The 22,351-nt window shown below is 41.4% G+C and overlaps 1 protein-coding gene across 4 annotated transcripts in view; it reads right to left on the bottom strand.

Annotated features, from left to right (window-relative positions):
• Positions 1–1,845: 1,845 nt before the first annotated feature.
• Positions 1,846–22,351, bottom strand: part of LOC132867564 (sodium- and chloride-dependent transporter XTRP3-like) — a 99,735-nt gene continuing 79,229 nt past the window's right edge. For all 4 annotated transcript variants that reach the window (XM_060900559.1, XM_060900560.1, XM_060900558.1 and 1 more), the window contains 2 exons: positions 16,217–16,382; positions 1,846–3,590 (listed from right to left, as the gene is read on the bottom strand). In XM_060900559.1, coding sequence (XP_060756542.1) covers positions 3,414–3,590; positions 16,217–16,382 — 343 coding nt within the window. In that variant the 3' untranslated portion in view covers positions 1,846–3,413. The remainder of the gene's footprint in view (positions 3,591–16,216; positions 16,383–22,351) is intronic.

Genomic DNA, 22,351 nt, shown 5'->3' with positions numbered 1-22,351 from the left:
AATGGTGAAAAACAATCAAATCAGTCAATTCAGTCAGTCCAAAAACCCTATGTCTGCCGGTGTCTCCAAACCCTCCAAATATTTCAGACTAAGGCCTGTCATAATCAGCTTCCTGTGTCTTCCCCAAACCTTTCTAATTAACACAGGTGAATCGTTTAACCCTTTGTTTGTCACAACAAGGGCACAAGGTCATCTTGTTGCCAGCAGGTGTCACTAAAGAAATTTAAATTCATAAATGGCTCCTACAATTTCTATTTAATGATTTGTCTTTTTTATCCAGTATAACAACACATTTTACAGTCCTACTCATATTCCCCAATTTAGCTCATTAAATTCTAAAACAGTACCTGTGTGAATCTGCTATTGAAATACCTTCAGCTAATGCTATAATTCCTCCCTATATTAGTAATTTTAATTTATCATAAATTATCTATCAACTAATGTTCAGTGTTCAAACTGAACAGCTATGTCCAACTTTTAGAAGAAATCCAAAATTAGTTTTGATTACTTAAACATCCCTTGAAAAGGACATGAAAAAGTTTCACAGTTTCAAGAGCAACATCTCATCTCATCTCATTATCTCTAGCCGCTTTATCCTGTTCTACAGGGTCGCAGGCAAGCTGGAGCCTATCCCAGCTGACTACGGGCGAAAGGCGGGGTACACCCTGGACAAGTCGCCAGGTCATCACAGGGCTGACACATAGACACAGACAACCATTCACACTCACATTCACACCTACGCTCAATTTAGAGTCACCAGTTAACCTAACCTGCATGTCTTTGGACTGTGGGGGAAACCGGAGCACCCGGAGGAAACCCACGCGGACATGGGGAGAACATGCAAACTCCGCACAGAAAGGCCCTCGCCGGCCCCGGGGCTCGAACCCAGGACCTTCTTGCTGTGAGGCGACAGCGCTAACCACTACACCACCGTGCCGCCCCAAGAGCAACATTAAATGATTTTAAAAAAAAGGTAAACAAGCTGTGTTAAAATTACACATACAATGTGTGAAACAGATGCTCTTTCTTCTGTGAAAAAGGCACACAACTTCATTGTTAATCTGTTCCTCTTTTCTTCAGCAGTGCTTAATGATAAATGTCAGGAGTCTTCAGCATCAAAGTGCAGTTTGGTGTCCATTGTAACCTTGTGTCTCAGCTATTTAAGCCTTTAATTTTTTGTGATCACACATACATACACAAAGAAATCTTTACAAGCACTGTAATTTCTCTCCAATTAAATCCTTCAAGCTCTTAATTTGTTTATTATATGAAAAGTCCACTGAATTATTATTTAAATAATAATGCATGCTGTCTCTTCAACACCAATGTCATTAATAAACTGGTGGACAAAATTGTTCCTTCCTCATTGTTGCTGAATAAGTTATTGGATTCTTACTTCCGCAAGGTGCATGATGTGTTTTCAGACCACAATGCTGTAAACTTTATTCCCAGTGAATCTTTGACCTTTAAACTGAACTCGCATTCCTGACTGAAATTATACATGACTCAAGAAAACAAAAGGTAATAATGAGCTTAAAATGCCGCAGCAGATTAGCTGAAACCAAATTGGGGTGGGGGGTGGGGGGGGAATAACTTAAGGTCTTAATTACACACAGTGCACTTTAGAACCATGAAAACTGAAAAACAAACAAACACATACAGGAAGAGAATTATCATAATTCTGTGATTACATAACATGCATGGGTTTTATAGAAAAGAACATGTACTACACATAACTGTCTATAATATTGCACAATGAAACAAATCCTTTAATAAACTTTGCAAATTTTATTAGATCATAACTTTATATACATCATTAGTTTATAAATGTTATAAGATCATCTACTTTAATATATGTATTACTATGAATGAGTGTGTCCAAACTTTTGACTGGTACTGTATAAACAACTTTATGATAAAGACCACTATGCATTCTATTAAACCTCCTGGAGTCTGGGTGATATTTTAGAATTACTCTAGAATAAGAACATGAAAACAACTGTTAAATTGCTTTCATTTAAGCTTTATAGCATCAGAAAATCCAAACTTGGTGAAGCGCTTTCGAGCTTCTGATCTTCAACATGTAATATGTTACATCCCATCACTTTGGTGAAAAAAACCATTAAACATTAATACATCTCAGACAGTGCCTTTCAAATATAATTTCTACATTTTTACAAAGATTACTTCCTCCAAAAATGCATAAGTTTGTTTCTCTCCCCCCCCCCCCCCCCATATTACTGATTTCCCTACACAGTAAACAATTATGATCGCATCATTTCAAATTATAACAAATTCTACATTGCTCTAGGAACAAAATCTTACAAAACTTACATTTTAAAAATGTTTAATTCACAGGTTTTTAGGGTTAAATAATTATGACTGCATTATGTGAAGTGTTCTTTTAACTGGACTGTGTATTCTAACATGGAACCTATTGCTGTGTAAAGTGCTGTTCATATTCCTTTTTTCCTCCATTTTTTCCATATTATACAGATGAAAGTAAACAATCTGTAATTGTACATTTGGACTGTGTATTTAAAGCGAGACTGCCTTTCGATTTCATCAAGTCTGTGAAATTTAGTCATTGTGATATATGTTTATTTCTGTAATATCTCACAAAATATCAGGCCATTCTATGGTTGGGAAGTTATTTAATTTGAGGGGATTACCTCGCAAATAATGTGCATGAAATCACTTGCTTCACACAATTAAGCAGACAGAGGAAGTCTGTATACGCAGGTTTCCCTTTGACTGTGCACTGACAGTCCCATCATTCTGTCGCTAAACGAACAGCTGATCACACCGAGGTGCTCACTGACCACCGATATTTATTAGTTTGGTCCTGCGTTTCCTTTCCTTCACAATATAACATCTTTTCTTCTCACATTCCGTTACTGTAGTCGGTCTTTGACGTTTCATTCGCACCCTCCATTTTTCTCTCCTGTTTCAAATTTGTATCCCACAATGCCTTGCACGAATGGGGAAAGCCCACTATGTGATGCATGACGTAGAATTTTGAATTGGGTCATGGTGAAGCAGGAAAAAATAGAGAATTTAGGGCCACATGGCCCGACATTCATTAATTGTTCTATTAGAAGAAGAAAAAACTAATAAAATTGGAAGTCTGTGATTCGAATTCAGTAGCTTTTGGTCCACTAAACAAAAATAATTGGGTGTCAGGGAAAATGATTTTTATGATCTACACTTAAAAAATCTGAAAGGCAGTCTACCTTTACCCGTTTAAAATATCAAATGGCCAGGTTTATTTACTCTTCTGTTAAAATGACTAATCACTCTAACTGTAAAGAGTTTCAGACATTAATTTCCTCAGCTACTTTTTCCTATACATCATATGATGAATCTCACAGTGCATAATGTGGCAGATGTTATAATAGGCATTTTGGTGGATGTTATGCTGTTATGGTGGATGATGTGGTATTGATTTCCTCACATACTGTTACTGCCCGTTTGTGTCTTGAACAGAAAGCATAAATAGCTACAATGGGGACACAGCTCACTGATGAGACAAGGAGAAGAACAATGAAGATCTGACCATAAACAGGATATTCCATTTTTACCGACTTTCCCTATATAGGAGAGAGAACAGAGAAAATCCTGAACTGCAACATCCATTCAGATTTAGCATAGTTACTTTTTTCAGGCTTTAAAACAGACTTAACACATCAAGTCACATTTCAAAATTGCTATTGCCAAAATCTAACATACACTGTATTGCCAAAAGTATATACACCTCTGACAATCACATCCATATGTGGTTCTTTGCCAAACTGATGCCACAGTGTTGAAAGCACACAATTGTGTAGCATGCCTTTGCATGCTGTAGCATTACAGTTTCCCTTCACTGGAACTAAGAGGCCCAAACCTGTTCCAGCATGACAATGTTCTTGTACACAAAGTGAGCTCCATGAAGACATGGTGCGTGAAGGTTGGAGTGAAGAACTCGAGTGTCCTGCACAGAGCCCTGACTGAACACCTTTGGGATGAACTGGAACACCAACTGCACCCCAGATCTCCTCACCCAAAATCAGAGTTTCACCTCACTAATATGGAATGGGATGTTCAGTACTTGTAATGGGTGTGATGGTCAAGGGTACACATACTTTTGATCATAAAGTATAATAAATAGCCAATGAATATTATTAACACTAACAAAAGTAGTGGAATGGCAAGGCTATTTTCTTTCTATACACTGAAGACATTTAGGTTTGAGATCAAAAGATGAACATGGGATGATGGATCAGAATTTCAGCTTTCATTTCCTGATATTTATATCTAGATTTTTAAATAACTTAACAATGGCCCCTTTTGTTTGGACCTACCCACTTTTCAAGTAATCAGTAATTTTGGAACATGTGACTGACAGGTGTTTCTTGTTGCCCAGGGGTCCCATGTGAGATTTATTGTTTAAACAATTAATAGCTCTGAATGTCTACCCTTGGTTTGAGCCCTGGGTTTCACCTGTAAAGACTGCAGTTGTTGTTTGAAAGGATAAACCAACATTAACACCATAGATTTGTCTATGGGAGAACAGCAAATCATTTTGAAGCTGGGGAAAGAGGGGAAAATTGATCACAGCCTATTGCTGTCATTTTCCTTGGCCAAACTTGTTTGATGTCTGGTTCTTAATATAGCAGTGGATTCTTTCTTTTTCAGGACGCTCCAAATTATTTTATTGGCTATGTCCAGTGCTTCTGCGATTTGATAATTAACCCTGTAGATAACAATTTAACAAGCTCAGATCAGCAATTAGAATGTTTTACTCCACATTGAGTGGCCGAAATAATTTCACTAATTTCCTCATCGAAATAATCAATTTGTATTATATACCTTATCTACACTTTTTTTCCCCCAAACAGATACTACTAGAAGCAATCTGTCAGTATTGAAAACGACAACACCGAACAGACTACAAACATGGCCATCCAAGACTACAACATCCATGAGCCACAGCACCCCCTGTCACCGGAGTATTGAACACAGCTGAAGTTCACCATTAAATCAGCACCACGCTACATAAACCCCACTGAAGTATTGCTCTGTGTTCTCCGGTGCATATTGAGCCTTATTTTTCTGACTGCCTACTGTTAGGTTGATTCTCACCATCTCTCCTCATTTACTCTTCCTGCCTTGTCCATGTTGTCCCGTTCGCCGCTCAACCAACCCTCGCTTGTCCATGACTTCAACTCCTGTCTCACAATTTGGCTCCGTTACAGTTTGTTCTCCGCTCTTCTCTGCAATTACATCTGTAAGTACATCTGTAAGTGCCTGTGCCCTGACACAATCAAATATCTTCATTTCTTAATCAATTCTTCCCTTAACACTGGCTATGTACCTCATCTCATTATCTGTAGCCGCTTTATCCTGTTCTACAGGGTCGCAGGCAAGCTGGAGCCTATCCCAGCTGACTACAGGCGAAAGGCAGGGTACACCCTGGACAAGTCGCCAGGTCATCACAGGGCTGACACATAGACACAGACAACCATTCACACTCACATTCACACCTACGGTCAATTTAAAGTCACCAGTTAACCTAACCTGCATGTCTTTGGACTGTGGGGGAAACCGGAGTACCCGGAGGAAACCCACGCGGACATGGGGAGAACATGCAAACTCCACACAGAAAGGCCCTCGCCGGCCACGGGGCTCGAACCCGGACCTTCTTGCTGTGAGGCGACAGTGCTAACCACTACACCACCGTGCCGCCCGGCTATGTACCTAAAACCTTTAAACTATCAGTTAATATCAAACCTCCCTTTTATCTCGAAAATCCTAGAAAAAGCTGTGATACAGCAGTTATGCTCATATCTACATAGGAATAACATTCATGAAATGTATCAGTCAGGATTTCGACCTCATCATAGCACAGAGGCAGCATCGGTTATAGTAGTAAATGACCTACTACAGCCTCTAATCAGGGCTGTGTCGTCTTGCTTGTGTTGCTTGACCTTGGTGCAGGTTTTGATACCATTGATCATACTATTCTTCTTGATTAGACTAGAACACGTTGTGGGAGTTAAGGTCTTATTTATCTGATCGCTATTAGTTTGTTGATGTAAATGGTGACTTTTCTATGCATCCTAGGGTAAAGTTTTGTGTTCCACAAGGTTCTGTCTTAGGTCCACTGCTTGGTTGTTTTTTGTTTTTTTTAAATATGTTATCTCTGGGTGATTATTACTTGTAAGCATGGTATTAGTTTCCACTGTTATGCTGATGACACAGTTGTATGGTTCTGCAAAGCCAGATGAGACACCAGCTTAATAGAATTGAGGAATGTGTAAAGGACATTAGACACTGGATTAACCTCCTTCTGCTTAACTCTGCCAAGACCGAAGTACTTGTAATCGGACCACGTGCAGCTAGAAGTAGGTTTTCTGATTACACAGCAACTCTGGATGACCTTTCTGTTTCTTCACACGCAGCAGTAAAAGACATCGGGTGATTATTGACTGGTCTTTTATTTGAAACTCATGACATTACCCAGATAGCTTTCTTTTCTCAGAAGTATTGCTAAGATAAGAAATGTCACTACAGGAGGCAGAAAAACTAGTTCATGCTTTTGTTACCTCTAGGTTGGATTATTGTAATGCCTTACTGTCTGGATGTTACAGTTGGTATATAAACAAGCTCCAGTTAGTTCAGCATGCAGTAGCAAGAATCCTTACTAGAACTAGAAGATATGACCACATCACCCCTGTCTTATCCACACTCATACATGTCAACCTTTTAGTTACCCATGCCCTTACAAAATCTGTACTTTGTAGTGGACATCTATTATGGACATAATTCACCATACCATGTCTTGCTTGCAATGTTGTTTTTTTTTTACTCTGTTCTGATGCCTTGTTTGCCTTGCTCAGCTAAGTTGGCATTTTCCTCTGATCTGATGTGTGTTCCGCACGACATGTTTAATGTGTTACCTTGTTAGAGTATTAGCGACGCAGCCCCTTTAAGGATGCCGACTCGGTTTGTTTATCTGATGGGGAGCGCCATCTTGTTTTTTTTTTCTTCCTTGAGTGTTTCAATATATGACATGCCGTTGTGTTGTCAAAGTGAGAAATTGACTCTTCTTTTCTAATATCGCAATTTCCACACTGGTGACCCCGACGTTTATCTGCTGGACGCATTCCAGAGACACACCAAATGACTATATGGCGACAAATGCTGTAACTTTGAAGCTCCCGGAGGTCTGGGAGTCGTCGACTTCTGCGTGGTTCGCGCAGACTGAGGCACAGCTCGTGCCGTGTGAAATAACCGTGGACGCCACCAAGTACTACTATGTAGTGTCGGCCCTCGGCAGCTCGACAGCGACAAGAGTGGTCAGTCTCCTGAAAAAAACCCCTGCTGTGGATAAGTATACTGCACTCAAGGCTCACCCATTAAAGACTTTTGAACTTTCTGATGCTGAGAGGGCTAGCCGGCTATTTTCTCTGCAAGGCTTGGGCGATAGCAAACCCTCTGAACTTGTGGACAGAATGTTGGATCTGCTTGGGGAGCACAGGCCTGGGTTCCTCTTCGTCCAGCTTTTCTTGCGTCAACTCCCTCCTCAGGTACGGGCTGCTTTAGCCAACACTTCCATCACTGACTGCCACGCACTGGCAGAGGAGGCTGACAAGTTTTTTTTGTGGCTGTTCAACACTCCTGCATGACTGCTGCTGCGCTCAGCCCTGCTTATGCCATTGCAACAGACCCATCCCATGCCTGTCATGCCGCCGCCCCGTACACTGGTGACCCAGCGCTCACTGCAGCAGCTACAGTTTCGCACTGGCCACGTTCTGACTCCAGCCTATGTTTTTACCATGCAAAATTTGGCTCCAGGGCCAAGCAACACCGAGCACCTTGCAGTTTCAGGGGGCCGGGAAACACCAAGGCCGGCGCTCAGTAGTGGCCTTGAGCGTCGGCCGCACTGGCAGGCTGCTGTTCATTCAGGACACCACCTCTGGGTGCCGTTTCCTGTGTGACACTGGCGCGCAGAAGAGCATTCTACCTGCATTGACGCTGGACATCCTGGCGAATGGATTTGGCCCCCCCTGGAGGCCACTAACGGCAGCCCCATACGCACTTACGGCACGCATCACGTGGAGCTGTATTTCAGCAGTCAGCGGTTTAACTGGGACTTTATCATGGCCAAAGTGGCTGTCCCCCTCCTGGGTGCGGATTTTCTATGCGCTTACGGGCTGCTGGTGGATGTCAAAAACCGTCGTCTGATTGATGCCACCACGTTCTCTTCATACACCTGCACTCTCAGTGGTGTAGACTCCATCAGACTGTCTAGTGTGCTCTCACAGGCTGACGAGTTTCATCGCCTGCTCGCAGGGTTTCCAGCGCTCATGCAGCCCACCTTTTTGTCATCTACTGCCAAGCATGGGGTGGAGCACCACATCGCCACCACTGGCCCACCTGTCTACGCCCAGGTGCGACGGCTAGATCCAGCTAAGATGGCCATTGCCAGGGCTGAGTTTGACAGCATGGAACGCCTTGGCATCATCTGCCGCTCCAACAGCCCGTGGGCTTCGCCCCTCCACATGGTTCCCAAGCCTGCCGACAGGTGGCACCCCTGTGGTGATTACCACAGACTTAATGACGTTACAACGCCAGACTGCTATCCAGTGCCTCACATCCAGGATTTTTCAACATGCCTGGCAGGCAAGGTCATTTTTTCTAAGGTGGACCTCGTCCGTGGATACCACCAGGTTCCTGTCCATCCACTTGATGTGCCCAAAACAGCAGTGATCACCCCTTTTGGATTGTTCGAGTTTTTGAGGATGCCTTTCGGCCTTAAACGCCGCCCAGACCTTCCAGCGCCTCATGGACTCCGTACTGCGTGATCTGCTTTTTCTGTTTGTTTACCTGGACGACATCCTTTTGGCCAGCACTTCCAAAACCAAGCACCTGGCCCACCTGCGGATCCTTTTTGAGCGTCTCAGTCAGCACGGACTTATCAACCCAGCTAAGTGCCAGTTTGGTTTGACCACCACTGACTTCCTGGGTCATCGCGTCACCAAGGACAGGGCCGTGCCACTCCTGTCTAAGGCTGCCGTGATCTCAAACTTCCCACGGCCCGTCACGGTGTGGTCCCTGCAGGAGTTCCTGGGAATGGTGAACTTTTACCACCGCTTTATTCCCGGTGCTGCTGCAGTCATGTGCCCCCTGCATGAAGCCTTGAAGGGGAAAGCACTGAAACACCTGGTGGATTGGTCCTCGGAGAGAGAAAAAGCTTTCACGGCTGTAAAGGCTGCTTTGGCCAAAGCAACGATGCTGGCGCACCCATTGCCTGATGCACCTATTGCCATCACTACGGACGCTTCAGACTATGCAGTTGGCGGGGTGCACAAGCAGTGGGTGGATGGTGCCTGGCAGCCACTTGCTTTCTTTAGCTGCCAGCTATGCCTGCCTGAACATAAATACAGCACTTTTGACCGGGAGCTGCTGGCACTCCACCTGGCCATCCGACACTTCCGTTCACTGCTGGAGGGGCGATAGGTTACAGCTTTTGTCGACCATAAACCCCTAATGTTTGCCATGGCTAAGGTGTCTGAGCCGTGGTCTGCCCGCCAACAGCGTCAACTCTCATCTCAGAGTTCACCACGGACATACATGTTGCAGGCAAAACCAACCTTGTGGCTGACTGCCTCTCTCGCGCCACTGTTGGAGCCGTCCACCTGGGGCTTGACTACGCCCACATGGCAGCCGATCAGGCCACTGACCCCGATATGCTGGCACTCAAGACAGCTGCCACTGGACTGCAGTTATTGGAGATTGCTTTTGGTGATGGTGGCAACATACTGCTTTGTGACGTTTCCACTGGGCAGCCGCGGCCCATCGTGCCCACGGCATGGAGACGACGAGTTTTTGATGCTGTGCACAGCCTTTCCCACCCAGGTAGGAAGCCATCTCTTTACTCTGTTCTGATGCCTTGTTTGCCTTGCTCAGCTAAGTTGGCATTTTCCTCTGATCCGATGTGCGTTCTGCACGACATGTTTAATGTGTTACCTTGTTAGAGTATTTGCGACGCAGCCCCTTTAAGGATGCCGACTCGGTTTGTTTATCTGATGGGGAGTGCCATCTTTTTTTTTTCCTTCCTTGAGTGTTTCAATAAACGACACGCCGTTGCATTGTCAAAATGAGAAATTGACTCTTCTTTTCTAATATTGCAATTTCCACAACTTTCCCTTACACACACCCATGAGCCCTTTACACAAGAGAAAAATCCAATAATAATCCAAAGCACTGATTGTTTTATTATTCCACATTATACACTCCTATTGTAATGGGCATATTTATCACACTGCATCAAGTTAAAGGGATCAAATAAGCATGTACTGAATAAAAAGAAAATTTAGATCCCAGAGAAAACTGAATTAAAAAGGACTATGTACAGTCAAGTAAACAATTATCTACTAAAGAGAATGACTGACTGAACTATAAACTTTATTTAATATACATTGTATCTGTAATACCAAAATTATTGATGTAAATTTTGCAAATAAAATGTATTAATATTAAATAGTTCATAATTAAAGTTCTATTTGACAAGTGTTGACATCGTCTACAATATTACATTCCACCAAAGAAAATTACTTGAACTATAACAGCAGTACTAAGTAGGGATGTTAATTAAAATGGGTTACATGCAATAAATTTTATATATATATATATATATATATATATATATATATATATATATATATATATATAAATAATCATGTCAAACAGTAAATGAAGGTTAGTAAAAGTTCAATTTGAGAAAAGTGTTGACGCCACAAGCAGTGTTAGATCCAACTAAAGATGACTGAACCAAATCAAGTATATTATGTAAACAAGGCTAAGTGAAAATATTAAATTATGAAGTTAAACTGAAAATCTTCCCAGTAATTTATAACAAGAATTTAAATCTTATTCCTTTTTGGAGTGTTCTTTGTTGTACAGAGATGTTGCAGATTTGGCACTAGCTATAATATCACTGCTTGGGTAGCAGTTGTAGCTCATCACAGTTCATTTTAATTTGCAGATATGCAGTTCATGTGTCTGCAGCCATATTTTTTCTGTACTCAGGATGAATTTTCCTAACCAATGAAAAAGCCCTCTCACTATCTGCATCGCTCTGTGGGAGGCACAGCAAAGCAGTAAAAAGTTGTTTCAGTGTTGGAAACCTGGCAACACCCAGAGCAGCTTTTACATCCAAGACCTTTCCCCAGTATACAGCTATTATTTTCCTGGTCAATAAAAGAAAATCAGAGCACAGCAAACATGTAGCCTGGGCCCGCCCATCTTAAGCGTGACGCAACATGAGGGCCTGTTGCGAGCTTAGTCTGGCCAGGCAAGCTATCTACAGCATTTCCAAGCTCCCGAAAAATTGGGAACCAATCAACTTTGAGCATCTCCAACGGCCCTGGGTAGAGGCGTGTTCAAGGCAGTGACGTAGTAGAACTGCGACCGGAAGCCATAGATTGTTTACAGAATCTATGCCGGAAGCGCTTCATTCACATCACGAACATGGAGCAGCGGCAAGCCTTTAACACAGCGGTAGATGCTGTATTGAAAGCATTCAACGGGAAGTTCTCATTGAAAATGGAGCAAAGAGCAGCCCTGGAGCTATTTTATTGAAAGGATGTTTTCGCCTTGCTCCCGACCGGCTTCAGTAAGAGTTTAATCTACCAGTTAGCCCCGTCGCGTCGCATACGTCAGAGGAAAGAGTGATGTGATTGGTTTAAGCTTCGTCACAGCCTTTTCTGGCTTCGACCAGTAGCAAACTGAGGCATTTCAGGGAGGCGGGTCAACCACGGGCTCTGGGAAACGGTTTGGCTTAATAGCTTGGCCAGACCAATAGCTCGGAGAGCTTTGAAGTCGCGTTAGCCAGGCTAGCAAACATGTAGATGGTGTTAAATTGCTTCCATCCCCTACTACATATTTTAGAGACAGGTTACCAACAGTCGTTACCACCATTACTCTTCAATACTTTTCCAGTTTACTGACGACTGATGGTAGTAATGGGTGTTGGTAATCTGTGTCTACATATAATGTCTATCAGCAATTAAAATGTTTAGGGAAGCAAAACCAGAAATCACCGGGTAACTATAGTTGCCATTGTATAAACGGCGACTCCCAGTATCGCCTCCCTAAATTATCATGATAATGGAGGCAGCTTTCCTACATGCAAACAGTAAACTTGTATATAATATAAAAAAACCACAAATACCTGTGCAGTCTTTGAATCGGGAAACAGGTTTTTTTTTTTTCTTTCTTTTCGCTAGTTGCGAAAAATGGTCTGCCACAGTCGAGGGGGGATGTTGTGTTCCACGAGAAATTGGCAGAGCATAACTTCTGCAGCCGTCACAGAAGTCTGGGCAGTCCGAGCCAATGTACTTAAATGACCGAGAAAACCACGTGCAACTATAAAACCACATAAACCGAAAACAGTTCCGTTTCATTGGGCATGCGGGTTTGAAAAAATAAATGGTGGATGCTAAGAATTTTCTCAGAGTAACAGAAAAAATCTCTGATACAAAATGTAATTTTCCAGTATAAAAATCAGTGCATGTCGTATTACCCCAAAAATTGCATTTTCCCGTACAAAATACGGGGAAACCGTATAACTTGACCTGTATGCACACTGCATTGGCTCCTAATCAAATTTTGCACTGATTTTACAAAATACAATTGACCTATAAAGCACTGAATGGTCTCACACCACAGTACCTGAGCGAACTTCTAGTTTTTTATGACCTGCCATGTCTACTTGGATCAAAAGGTGCAGGATATTGACATTTGTTTAGTCAAGCCTTTAAGTGTTTAAGGTAAAGGTGTAGATCTGGAGGGTCCTCAGGCAGAGTGTTTTGCTAAACTGGGATGTATGGATGCTGTCACCCTCTCACTCGGGTTTGTTGACAGTGGAGTGGCTGCTGCTTTATGTCCCGGGGCCCCCTCATGCCTGTGTTACCTTCTGGCTCTCCCCTTTTAGTTATGATGTCATAGTTAATCTTGCCAGAGTCCCTGCTTGCATTCAGTGCACAATGTATACTGTTCTTAACCATTAGGTAACAATGAGCATATCCAACAATCTACTTTTTTTTTTCCCCCTCCCTTTCTTTTCTTTCTCTGTCGAGCTACACATGCCACTCATAAGATACCAGTGCTGCTGATGACTTCTGCTCTCTGGATCTGCCTAATCCAACGTGATGTCCTACTTCTGGTTGGAGTTCTCGTTAATTCACTCCTGCGAGGATGGCCCCATATGTCCAACCTGAAGATATGCTTAGAAAATGACTTTGGACAACTAATGCAAAGTTTTTCTGTGATAGCTTAGGACTGCAATTGTCATGAACAGTTTTACACAAGTCTCAGTAAACAATTGATAACTTCAAAAAAAGACTTCATGTAAAAACTATAAGGAAGAGGGCACAGTTATAGAAGTGAGTTATTTATATGCACACTATCTTATCACCCAAATGAGGATGGGTTCCCTTTACTTATTCAGGTGACATTAGGCATACCTAACAACCTGTGTCTTCTCCCCCCTCCCCCTAAGTTCCTCTGAGTTACATGTCAATCCTGAGATTGAGATGCTGAACCTCTTCTGCTCCTCGGACCTGCCTGATCCATCCTGGTGCCCTGTGTCTGGTTGGAGTCTCGTCACATCGCTCCTGTGGAGGACGGCCCCATGAGGACAGTGGAAAGTCACACTTGGAGGACGCTCTGGACTCTTACAGTAATGCTTTTATGGCTGAGGACTACAGTTGACTTGCTAACTTTAGGACTGCAGTTGTCATGAACAGTTTTGCACTCCAGTTTCCATCAATAAACAGTTCATAACATCAATGAAACTGACTTCATGTTAAAACTGTTAATGTTATAGTCATGTTGTCTGTTGTTGCCCAAATGAGGATGGGTTCCCTTTTGAGTCTGGTTCCTCTCTAGGTTTCATCCTCATGTCATCTGAGGGAGTTTTTCCTTGCCACCGTCGCCACAGACTTCATCATTGGGGATAGATTAGGGATAACATTTAGCTCATGCTTTAATTCATTCAAATTCTGTAAAGCTGCTTTGTGACAATGTCTATTGTTAAAAGCGCTATACAAATAGACTTGACTTTAGAGTCTAGTTCCTCTCAAGGTTTATTCCTCATGTCGTCTTGGAGTTTTTTTCCTCACCACCATCACCTCAGGCTTCCTCATTAGGGATAACTATCAATTCATCTGTTTAAAATGTATATATTTCTGCAAATCTGCTTGGTAACAATGTCTGTTCTCTACTTTCACATACCCATAATGCTTTGTGCCTTGGAGGGTAACCAGATGCTATTTGTTTACCAAGTCCGATAACCTCAGTCATTGCTTCGAATTCACGGGGGGGAACCACTTTTGCTGTGCACCAACTTGTCCAAATAACCACAAAAGGAATCCTGATTTAAAGTTTTATAGAATATCTAAAGAGGCTAAGCGTCGAAAAACATGGTGAGACAGAATTCACCATCACAAATTTTACACCAACAGCCAACACGTGACTGTGTTCTACACACCCTAGTGGTGGAGTAAAGTCTGATCCAAGTCATGAAGCCTACAACCTCTTTGTGTTTAGTCAAAGTGTAAAAAAACAAGGACAAGTCAAAGAACTGAAAAGGATGACTTTGTTTTGGGAGTTGATCCTTCAATAAAGTTCAAACGATGCAGTGTAAGTAAGCTTCATATGCTTCCCCTTTTTAGTGTTTCTATAGGGAGATTTGAATGTAGTATTGAACCCTATACGTAGCTCTAACAACCCAGATTGTCGTAATCCGGTAGCATATAAACTTGAGAAAAATCAGTGAAGGAACTCAAAATTGGCTTAACCCTTTGGTGACTGACCCCTTGAAAATGGTTCCTCCAGGAACGATGACTTTTCAGTTGTCAAGACAACAGAAAAACTAAAATACAAAAACAAAGATACGTCACAATGCTCTTGTGCACAAAACAAAATGCTCTTGTATTTTAGTTTTTCCGTTGTCTTGACAACTGAAACGTCATCGTTCCTGGAGGAACCATTTTCAAGGGGTCAGTCACCAAAGGGTTAAACTTAAATAAATCTGACAGTTCTGTGTTTACAGTACTTACTTGACTGAGTGAATTCCGTGCTTGTGTTCCCATGAACGAGATGTCTTGTATTTTCTTACAGCTTTCTCGTCATAGCCAGCAAAAACAATTTCACTGTGGATTCTTCTCTGATCAGTGCTGATCTTTCAAAGCTCTTCTGCAGGTCAGTAATTGTTGGAACACCTGTGTTGACAGACGGTGAAGGCTACTGACCGTCACCCGCAGTAGAGATGTTCAAAGCATTCGATACGATATTTACAAGCTTTTTTTTAACCGATTGATTTCTCAAAGTCCACAGAAAAGGCTTTGCAGATTTCTTTAAGGTTTGGTTTTGTTAGTTTTGACACTTCTTTGAAGTTTTTAAGGAGATTTAAATTTGAAAGATTACGGTCGGTGTGCGATGCCATGTGCATTTGTTTATATTTTGGTTACTCCCCCAAGGTGCAAAGCATTATGGGTAATGTGAAAGTAGTCAGTCATTAAAAGTACTGTAGAAATAAAATTGACTTGACTTCATCAGGTGGAAAAGTGGAAAGTTTTAGACTGGCCAAATCAATCACCAGACGTTAAGCCAATTAAGCAGCATTTAACCTAAGGTTAGAGACTGAAGGGAGAAACACCTCAAAACAACAACTGAGTGAAGCTGTGCTACAAGCCCTTTAAAAGCATCACAAAAGAAGAATGCAACAGTCTGGTGATGTCTGTGGATTGCAGTTATTGCAAGCAAGGGAGATACATCCAAATATTTTGTTATTTACTTTAAGGCAATGCTTTTGCTCACCTAAAACTGGGTGGTCTGCCATTCAAAGATGCCAAATTATAAGTTGTTTAACACATCTAGTAGATATATCAGGAAATTAAAGCTGAACTTCTGATCTCAAACCCAATGTCAACATATAGCAAAAGCAAATGAACTGACCTGGCCATTCCAATAGTTTTGGAGGGGAATGTGATAATTTTGTACATCACTTTTCGATCAACTGCTATAAAGTTTAAACATGCATAAAAAGTCTGAGACAGCAGCTTTAAGAAGTTACAGCAGTAATAGTGTTAACATTGATTAGAAATAATGTTTATGAATGTTACAGTAATAATAAATAGTATTTACATTCTCGTTCATTTCTTACCATGGTTTTATCCCATGCCTGATATGTCGGTGTTCCTCCCTGAATGTAACTTACAATGTAGAAGATGAAGAGGCTGATCAGCAGTAATGGACTCACAAAAAGCCACATGATTTTCCAGTACCAGTTTGGCCGATGACCCAGCATGTCCTCGATGTCCTTCTCAAACCTAAGTGTAAAAAACATGTTTTTCCTATATACAGTACTGTGCAAAAATATTAGGCACTTTTTTGCTACAAATTTTGTTAGATTTTTATTTTACAACTTCATTATCAAATCAGTATGAATCATTTTACATTTCCAAACATTATTTTTCTATCACAAAATTAAATGCTTATGTGTCAGTAAAGAATGCAGCATATGTAACAGACCACTTTTCAGACAAAAAAATAAAAAATAAGCATAATGAAGGTTGCTGGGTTTTGCTGCACAAATAAACAAAATGAGACAAAGTCTCCAGAAGAACTGGGGCTGGTTCTAAAAGATGCTCAATAAAACTTACCAGCTCTTTTCCTTATAAATAAATTTATTAAGGATAAAATTGGCTAATATGTTTAAAGTCAGGCGGCACGGTGGTGTAGTGGTTAGCGCTGTCGCCTCACAGCAAGAAGGTTCTGGGTTCAAGCCCAGTGGCTGACGAGGGCCTTTCTGTGCGGAGTTTGCATGTTCTCCCCATGTCTGCGTGGGTTTCCTCCGGGTGCTCCGGTTTCCCCCACAGTCCAAAGACATGCAGGTTAGGCTGCATGTGGGTCTATATTGACCGTAGGTGTGTGAATGGTTGTTTGTCTCTATGAGACCAGAGGGTCCCACCCACTATCAACACTATGCTCCTAACAAAGTTGCCACCAAACATGAACATATCCACATACATGTCCATTGTAAACATGTATACTGTATGTGTGTGTAATATATATATACACACATACATACAGTATACATGTTTACATATAAACAGTCTTGTGGGTTAGCCTTTTTAGGTAAGGGCTAAGGGAGTAAACGCTAACAGAAAACAGGGCCCATTCCCTCCAAAATGGTTGGGAATGAATGATTCGTTGCCATTTCAGTAGCAGTGTAGTGTTTTTTGGGGGCCAGGTGCTAACCCACCGTTAGCACCTGGCCCCCGAAAAACACTACACTGCTACTGAAATGACAACGAATCATTCATCTTCTTTCAGGTATTGTAGAAGTGAAGGTATGCCAGCTGATGACTTGATGACAAGAGCAGATTAAAGCCATCAGGAAGTCTGCTTTTTGAGAAACCAGATCTTTTCCACCAACAGCACAACCCGGATAGGTACCTGGAACGTCCACACACTCTACCAAAGTGGACGGCTTGCACAGGCATTAAAAGAGATGAAAAGCTATCAACTGGATGTATTAGGAATCAGCGAGTTGCACTGGACAGGACAAGGTAGAATCAGACGGAATAACAAGTCATATGGTCAGGAAGAAAGAGACACCATTCACACGGTGTTGGTATGTTGCTTAACACCACAGCAGAACATGCACTGATGGGCTGGAAACCAGTTAACCACCAAATCATGACTGCATGCTTTCAGTCTGGCCATGCCAAAGTAATGATCATATAGGTGTACGCACCAACAGAAACGTCAACTGAAGAAGAGAAGGATGAATTCTACAGTACACTACAAGACACCATAGATGAGACTGCAGATCATGACATTAAGGTACTAATGGGAGATCTAAATGCCAAACTAGATGGTAACAGAAGGGGCCTCATGTCAACTGTTGGACCTCACGGAGGATCATCAAACACCAATGACAAAGGAGAAAGAATGCTTACGTTTTGTAACCTTAATGGCATCAGTATTGGTAACACCTTCTTCAAACACAAGAAGATACACAAGATATCATGGACCTCACCTAATAACAATACTACCACAGAAGTAGACTATGTATGCATCAGCAGCAGATGGAGATCAGCACTTCAAGATGTGCGCATATATTGTGGAGCTGATGTCAGATCTGACCACAACTTGGTCATAGCTAAGATACAGCTGAAACTGAGGAAGATTGCCAAAAAGGCAAAGGCAAGATCATTAGCAGTTGAAAAACTTACAGATGAACAGGTATCAGAGACATTTGCTGCGAGCTTGTACAACAGATTTACAGTGCAGGAAGAAGCAAATGACATAGAACAATGGGATGTATGTTGAAGAATGCAGTGAAAGAGTGCGCCGAAAACACCATAGATCGAAGAAGAGGAAGTCGAAGAGAACAATGGATCTCAGAGAGAACTTGGGAACCGATTGATGAAAGGAAGAAAGTGAAAGCCACATGGGACCAATGTAGAACTAAAACAGCCCGACAAAATGAAGACCTGAGATACTGTACAATCGATAAAGAAGTCAAGAGGAGCTGCAGGAAAAACAAGAGGAAGTGGTTAAGAGAAAAGAGTAAAGAAGCACAAAGAGCTGCAAAAAATGAAGACACGAGTATTATACAGAATTGTAAGCAAATTAAGTGGGCCAAATAGCAACAACAACAGTGTACCAGTAAAGTCCAAAGACGGAAGGATCTTGTTAACAGAGGAGGAGCAGGATAAACATTGGACAGAATACTTTAAAGAAATCTTGAGCCAACCAAGCCCTAGTGCTGAATTAGACCCGAATGAAGCTGCTACTGCACTAGATGTCGAAGTTGGTGATATCACAGAAAACGAAGTACTGGATGCTATAAGGAAACTTAAAAACAGCAAAGTACCTGGAAGGGATGAAATAACTGGGGAATTATTGAAACATAGACAGAATGTATTAGGCAAACAGCTTGCTGATTTAATCAACAAGATCTGGCAAGAAGAAACAGTACCACAAGACTGGACCAAAGGAGTCATTGTCAAATTACCAAAAAAGGCAATCTCAGTGCAAAACAGTAGAATAACTCTTGTCAATACCTGGGAAAGTTTTCTGCAAAACTTTTACTAATGAGACTGCAAAGCACAGTAGACCGAATGTTTAGAGAGGAACAGGCTGGATTTAGAAATGGTAGATCATGCAGTGAACAGATATTTATCTTGAGGAAGATCATCAAAAAGAGAGTCTGGAATTTCAAAAACAACTTACAATAAATTTGATAGATTTCAAGGTTTTCAACAGCATACATAGAACTTCACTCTGGAACATCTTAAGACATTACGGTATACCTGAAAAGTTCATTAAATACATTTCAAAGCCTCTACAGCAACTCAAAATGCTGTGTTCAAACAAACAGTGGCTACACTGAAGAATTTGATATTGTGTCTGGTGTGAAACAGGGATGCATCCTATCCCCTTTTCTCTTTATCATCCTCATTGACTACGTTACGAGAACTGCAATGAACAATCCATTATATGGAATAACCTTGAATGGTGAGAAGAAGCTTACAGACTTACAACCCCGATTCCAAAAAAGTTGGGACAAAGTACAAATTGTAAATAAAAACGGAATGCAATAATTTACAAATCTCAAAAACTGATATTGTATTCACAATAGAACATAGACAACATATCAAATGTCAAAAGTGAGACATTTTGAAATTTCATGCCAAATATTGGCTCATCTGAAATTTCATGACAGCAACACATCTCAAAAAAGTTGGGACAGGGGCAATAAGAGGCTGGAAAAGTTAAAGGTACAAAAAAGGAACAGCTGGAGGACCAAATTGCAACTCATTAGGTCAATTGGCAACAGGTCATTAACATGACTGGGTATAAAAAGAGCATCTTGGAGTGGCAGCGGCTCTCAGAAGTGAAGATGGGAAGAGGATCACCAATCCCCCTAATTCTGCACCAACAAATAGTGGAGCAATATCAGAAAGGAGTTCGACAGTGTAAAGGCGGGAACGAGGCTGCGCGAGAACAGACCGAGAGGTTGCGCGGGAACGAGGCTGCGCGAGAGAGGCTGCGCGAGAGCGGACCGAGAGGTTGCGCGGGAACGAGGCTGCGCGCGAGAGAGGCTGCGTGAGAGCGGGCCGAGAGGTAGCGCGGGAACGGGCCGCGTAACAACCAACGCAATGCCCCCGAAGAGGGCTCCTACGGTCGAGGAGATAGACGACATTAAAAAATCCCTCGACTTTCTGGGTGAAGAAATCTCTGCTGTCAGGATGCAGCAGAAGACCATCCTGGACCTGGTGGAAGAGGTCAAAGTTCTGCGGCTGCAGAACACGGAGAAGGCAAAGAGGATCGCCTTTCTTGAGAACCGAGTGGAGGAGCTGGAGCAGTACAGCCGGATAAATGACATCATTGTGACCGGACTGCAGATTCAGCCCCGCTCATATGCTGGAGCAGTGGCGAGAAGAGATGGAGAGGAACTGAACGAGGAGGATGCTAACGCTGTGGAGCAACAGGTGTTAGCATTCCTGCACTCCAAGGGGACTGAGGTAAAAAGCACTCACATCGAAGCATGTCACCCTCTCCCACGGAGAAGCAACACAGGCAAACCGGCTGTAATAATAAGATTTGCCAACAGAAAGCATAAGATGCAACTGTAAAAGCAAGGGAGGAAACTGAAAGGCTCAGACGTTTTTTTAAATGAGCACTTAACAAAAAAAAAATGCAGACATTGCAAGAAAGGCGAGACTCCTGAGGAAACAGGGGAAAATCCAGAACACTTGGACACAAAACTGCAAGATATTCATCAAGCTGAAGGGATCTCCAGAAGAGGCCAAGATCTTGGTCATCCGAGATATTGGGGAACTGGACAAATTCTGAGGGAGCCAATCAAAGCAATTTACAATCATGACACAAGGATTGGACACTTTCCTTTATACTGAGCACAAAACACAAGATATGGAAAATAATATTGATCCGGAAAATAATACTCCATTCAATATAATAGCCATATCAGAAACTTGGATCAATGATGAGATGGGAGTAGATTTTGAGCTGAACGGGTATGAACTTAATTATATCAACAGAAAGAAAAAAAGAGGAGGGGGAGTGGCAATATATGTTGATAATAGTTTGGAATATAAAATTAATAATAAAATGACGGTAGCTGTTGATGATTGGATGGAGTGTATTACAGTAGAAATATGTTGTGAAAAAATGAAAAATATAACGGTGAGCTGTATATACAGATCTCCTGGATCAAGCATAGAAGTTTTTATAGATTGGATGGAAAGTATGTTTATAAAATCAGCACAGAAGGTCATGTACATCTGTGGTGATTTTAACATCGACCTCTTAAATCATAAGAAACACAAAATGACAGAAGAGTTCATTAACTCAATGTTCAGTATGGGACTGTATCCAACTATTACCAGACCAAGCAGGATCACTTCTCACAGCACCACTTTAATAGATAATATATTTACTAATATCCTGGAAAATAATACAGAGAGTGGACTACTATTAACAGACATCAGTGACCACCTACCTATTTATAATGTATATTACTGTAATTATAGCAAGAAAAAGGATACTAAAAATTATAAATATATAAGAGTGAAAACTGAAGAAACCATGATTGCACTAAAAAATGACTTAATAATACAGGACTGGAATGTAGTTTATAAAGAAAAAGATGTTGATAAAGCATATGAGGAATTTTTAATAATATTCAATGAACTATATAATAAAAATTGTCCTATAAAGAAATACAGTAATATACATAAATATACAAATAGTCCGTGGGTCACCAAGGGGCTACAAAATGCCTGCAAAAAGAAAAATATATTATACAGACAATTCTTAAAGCATCGAACTATAGAGGCAGAGGAAAAATATAAAAATAAATTAACTAATATTATGAGGATATGTAAGAAAGACTATTATAATAAATTAGTGGAGAAAAATAAAAACAATATTAAAGGTATATGGACTGTACTAAATGGTATTGTGAGAAATGGATCCAAAACTACAAATTACCCGGAGTACTACACTGAAAATGATAAGACCATAAATAATATGGAGGATGTGGTGAATGGTTTTAATCAATTCTTTGTAAATGTGGGACCAGATTTAGCGGCAAAAATAAAGGAACCCGAGACAACACAATGCGGGGACATAGAAGATATGGGGGACAGAAATCCAAGTACAATTTTTCTAACTGCAACTGATGAGGAAGAAATTATCCAAATTGTAAGAAAATGTAAAAACAAAACCTCTGCAGACTGGAATGATATAGACATGTTAACAG

This window comes from Neoarius graeffei, chromosome 19 (genome assembly GCF_027579695.1).
Source record: "Neoarius graeffei isolate fNeoGra1 chromosome 19, fNeoGra1.pri, whole genome shotgun sequence".
In the NCBI taxonomy this organism is placed as follows: domain Eukaryota; kingdom Metazoa; phylum Chordata; class Actinopteri; order Siluriformes; family Ariidae; genus Neoarius; species Neoarius graeffei.
The sequence above is the reverse complement of the archived record's forward strand: the minus strand, read 5'-3'. Positions and strand labels throughout refer to the sequence as shown.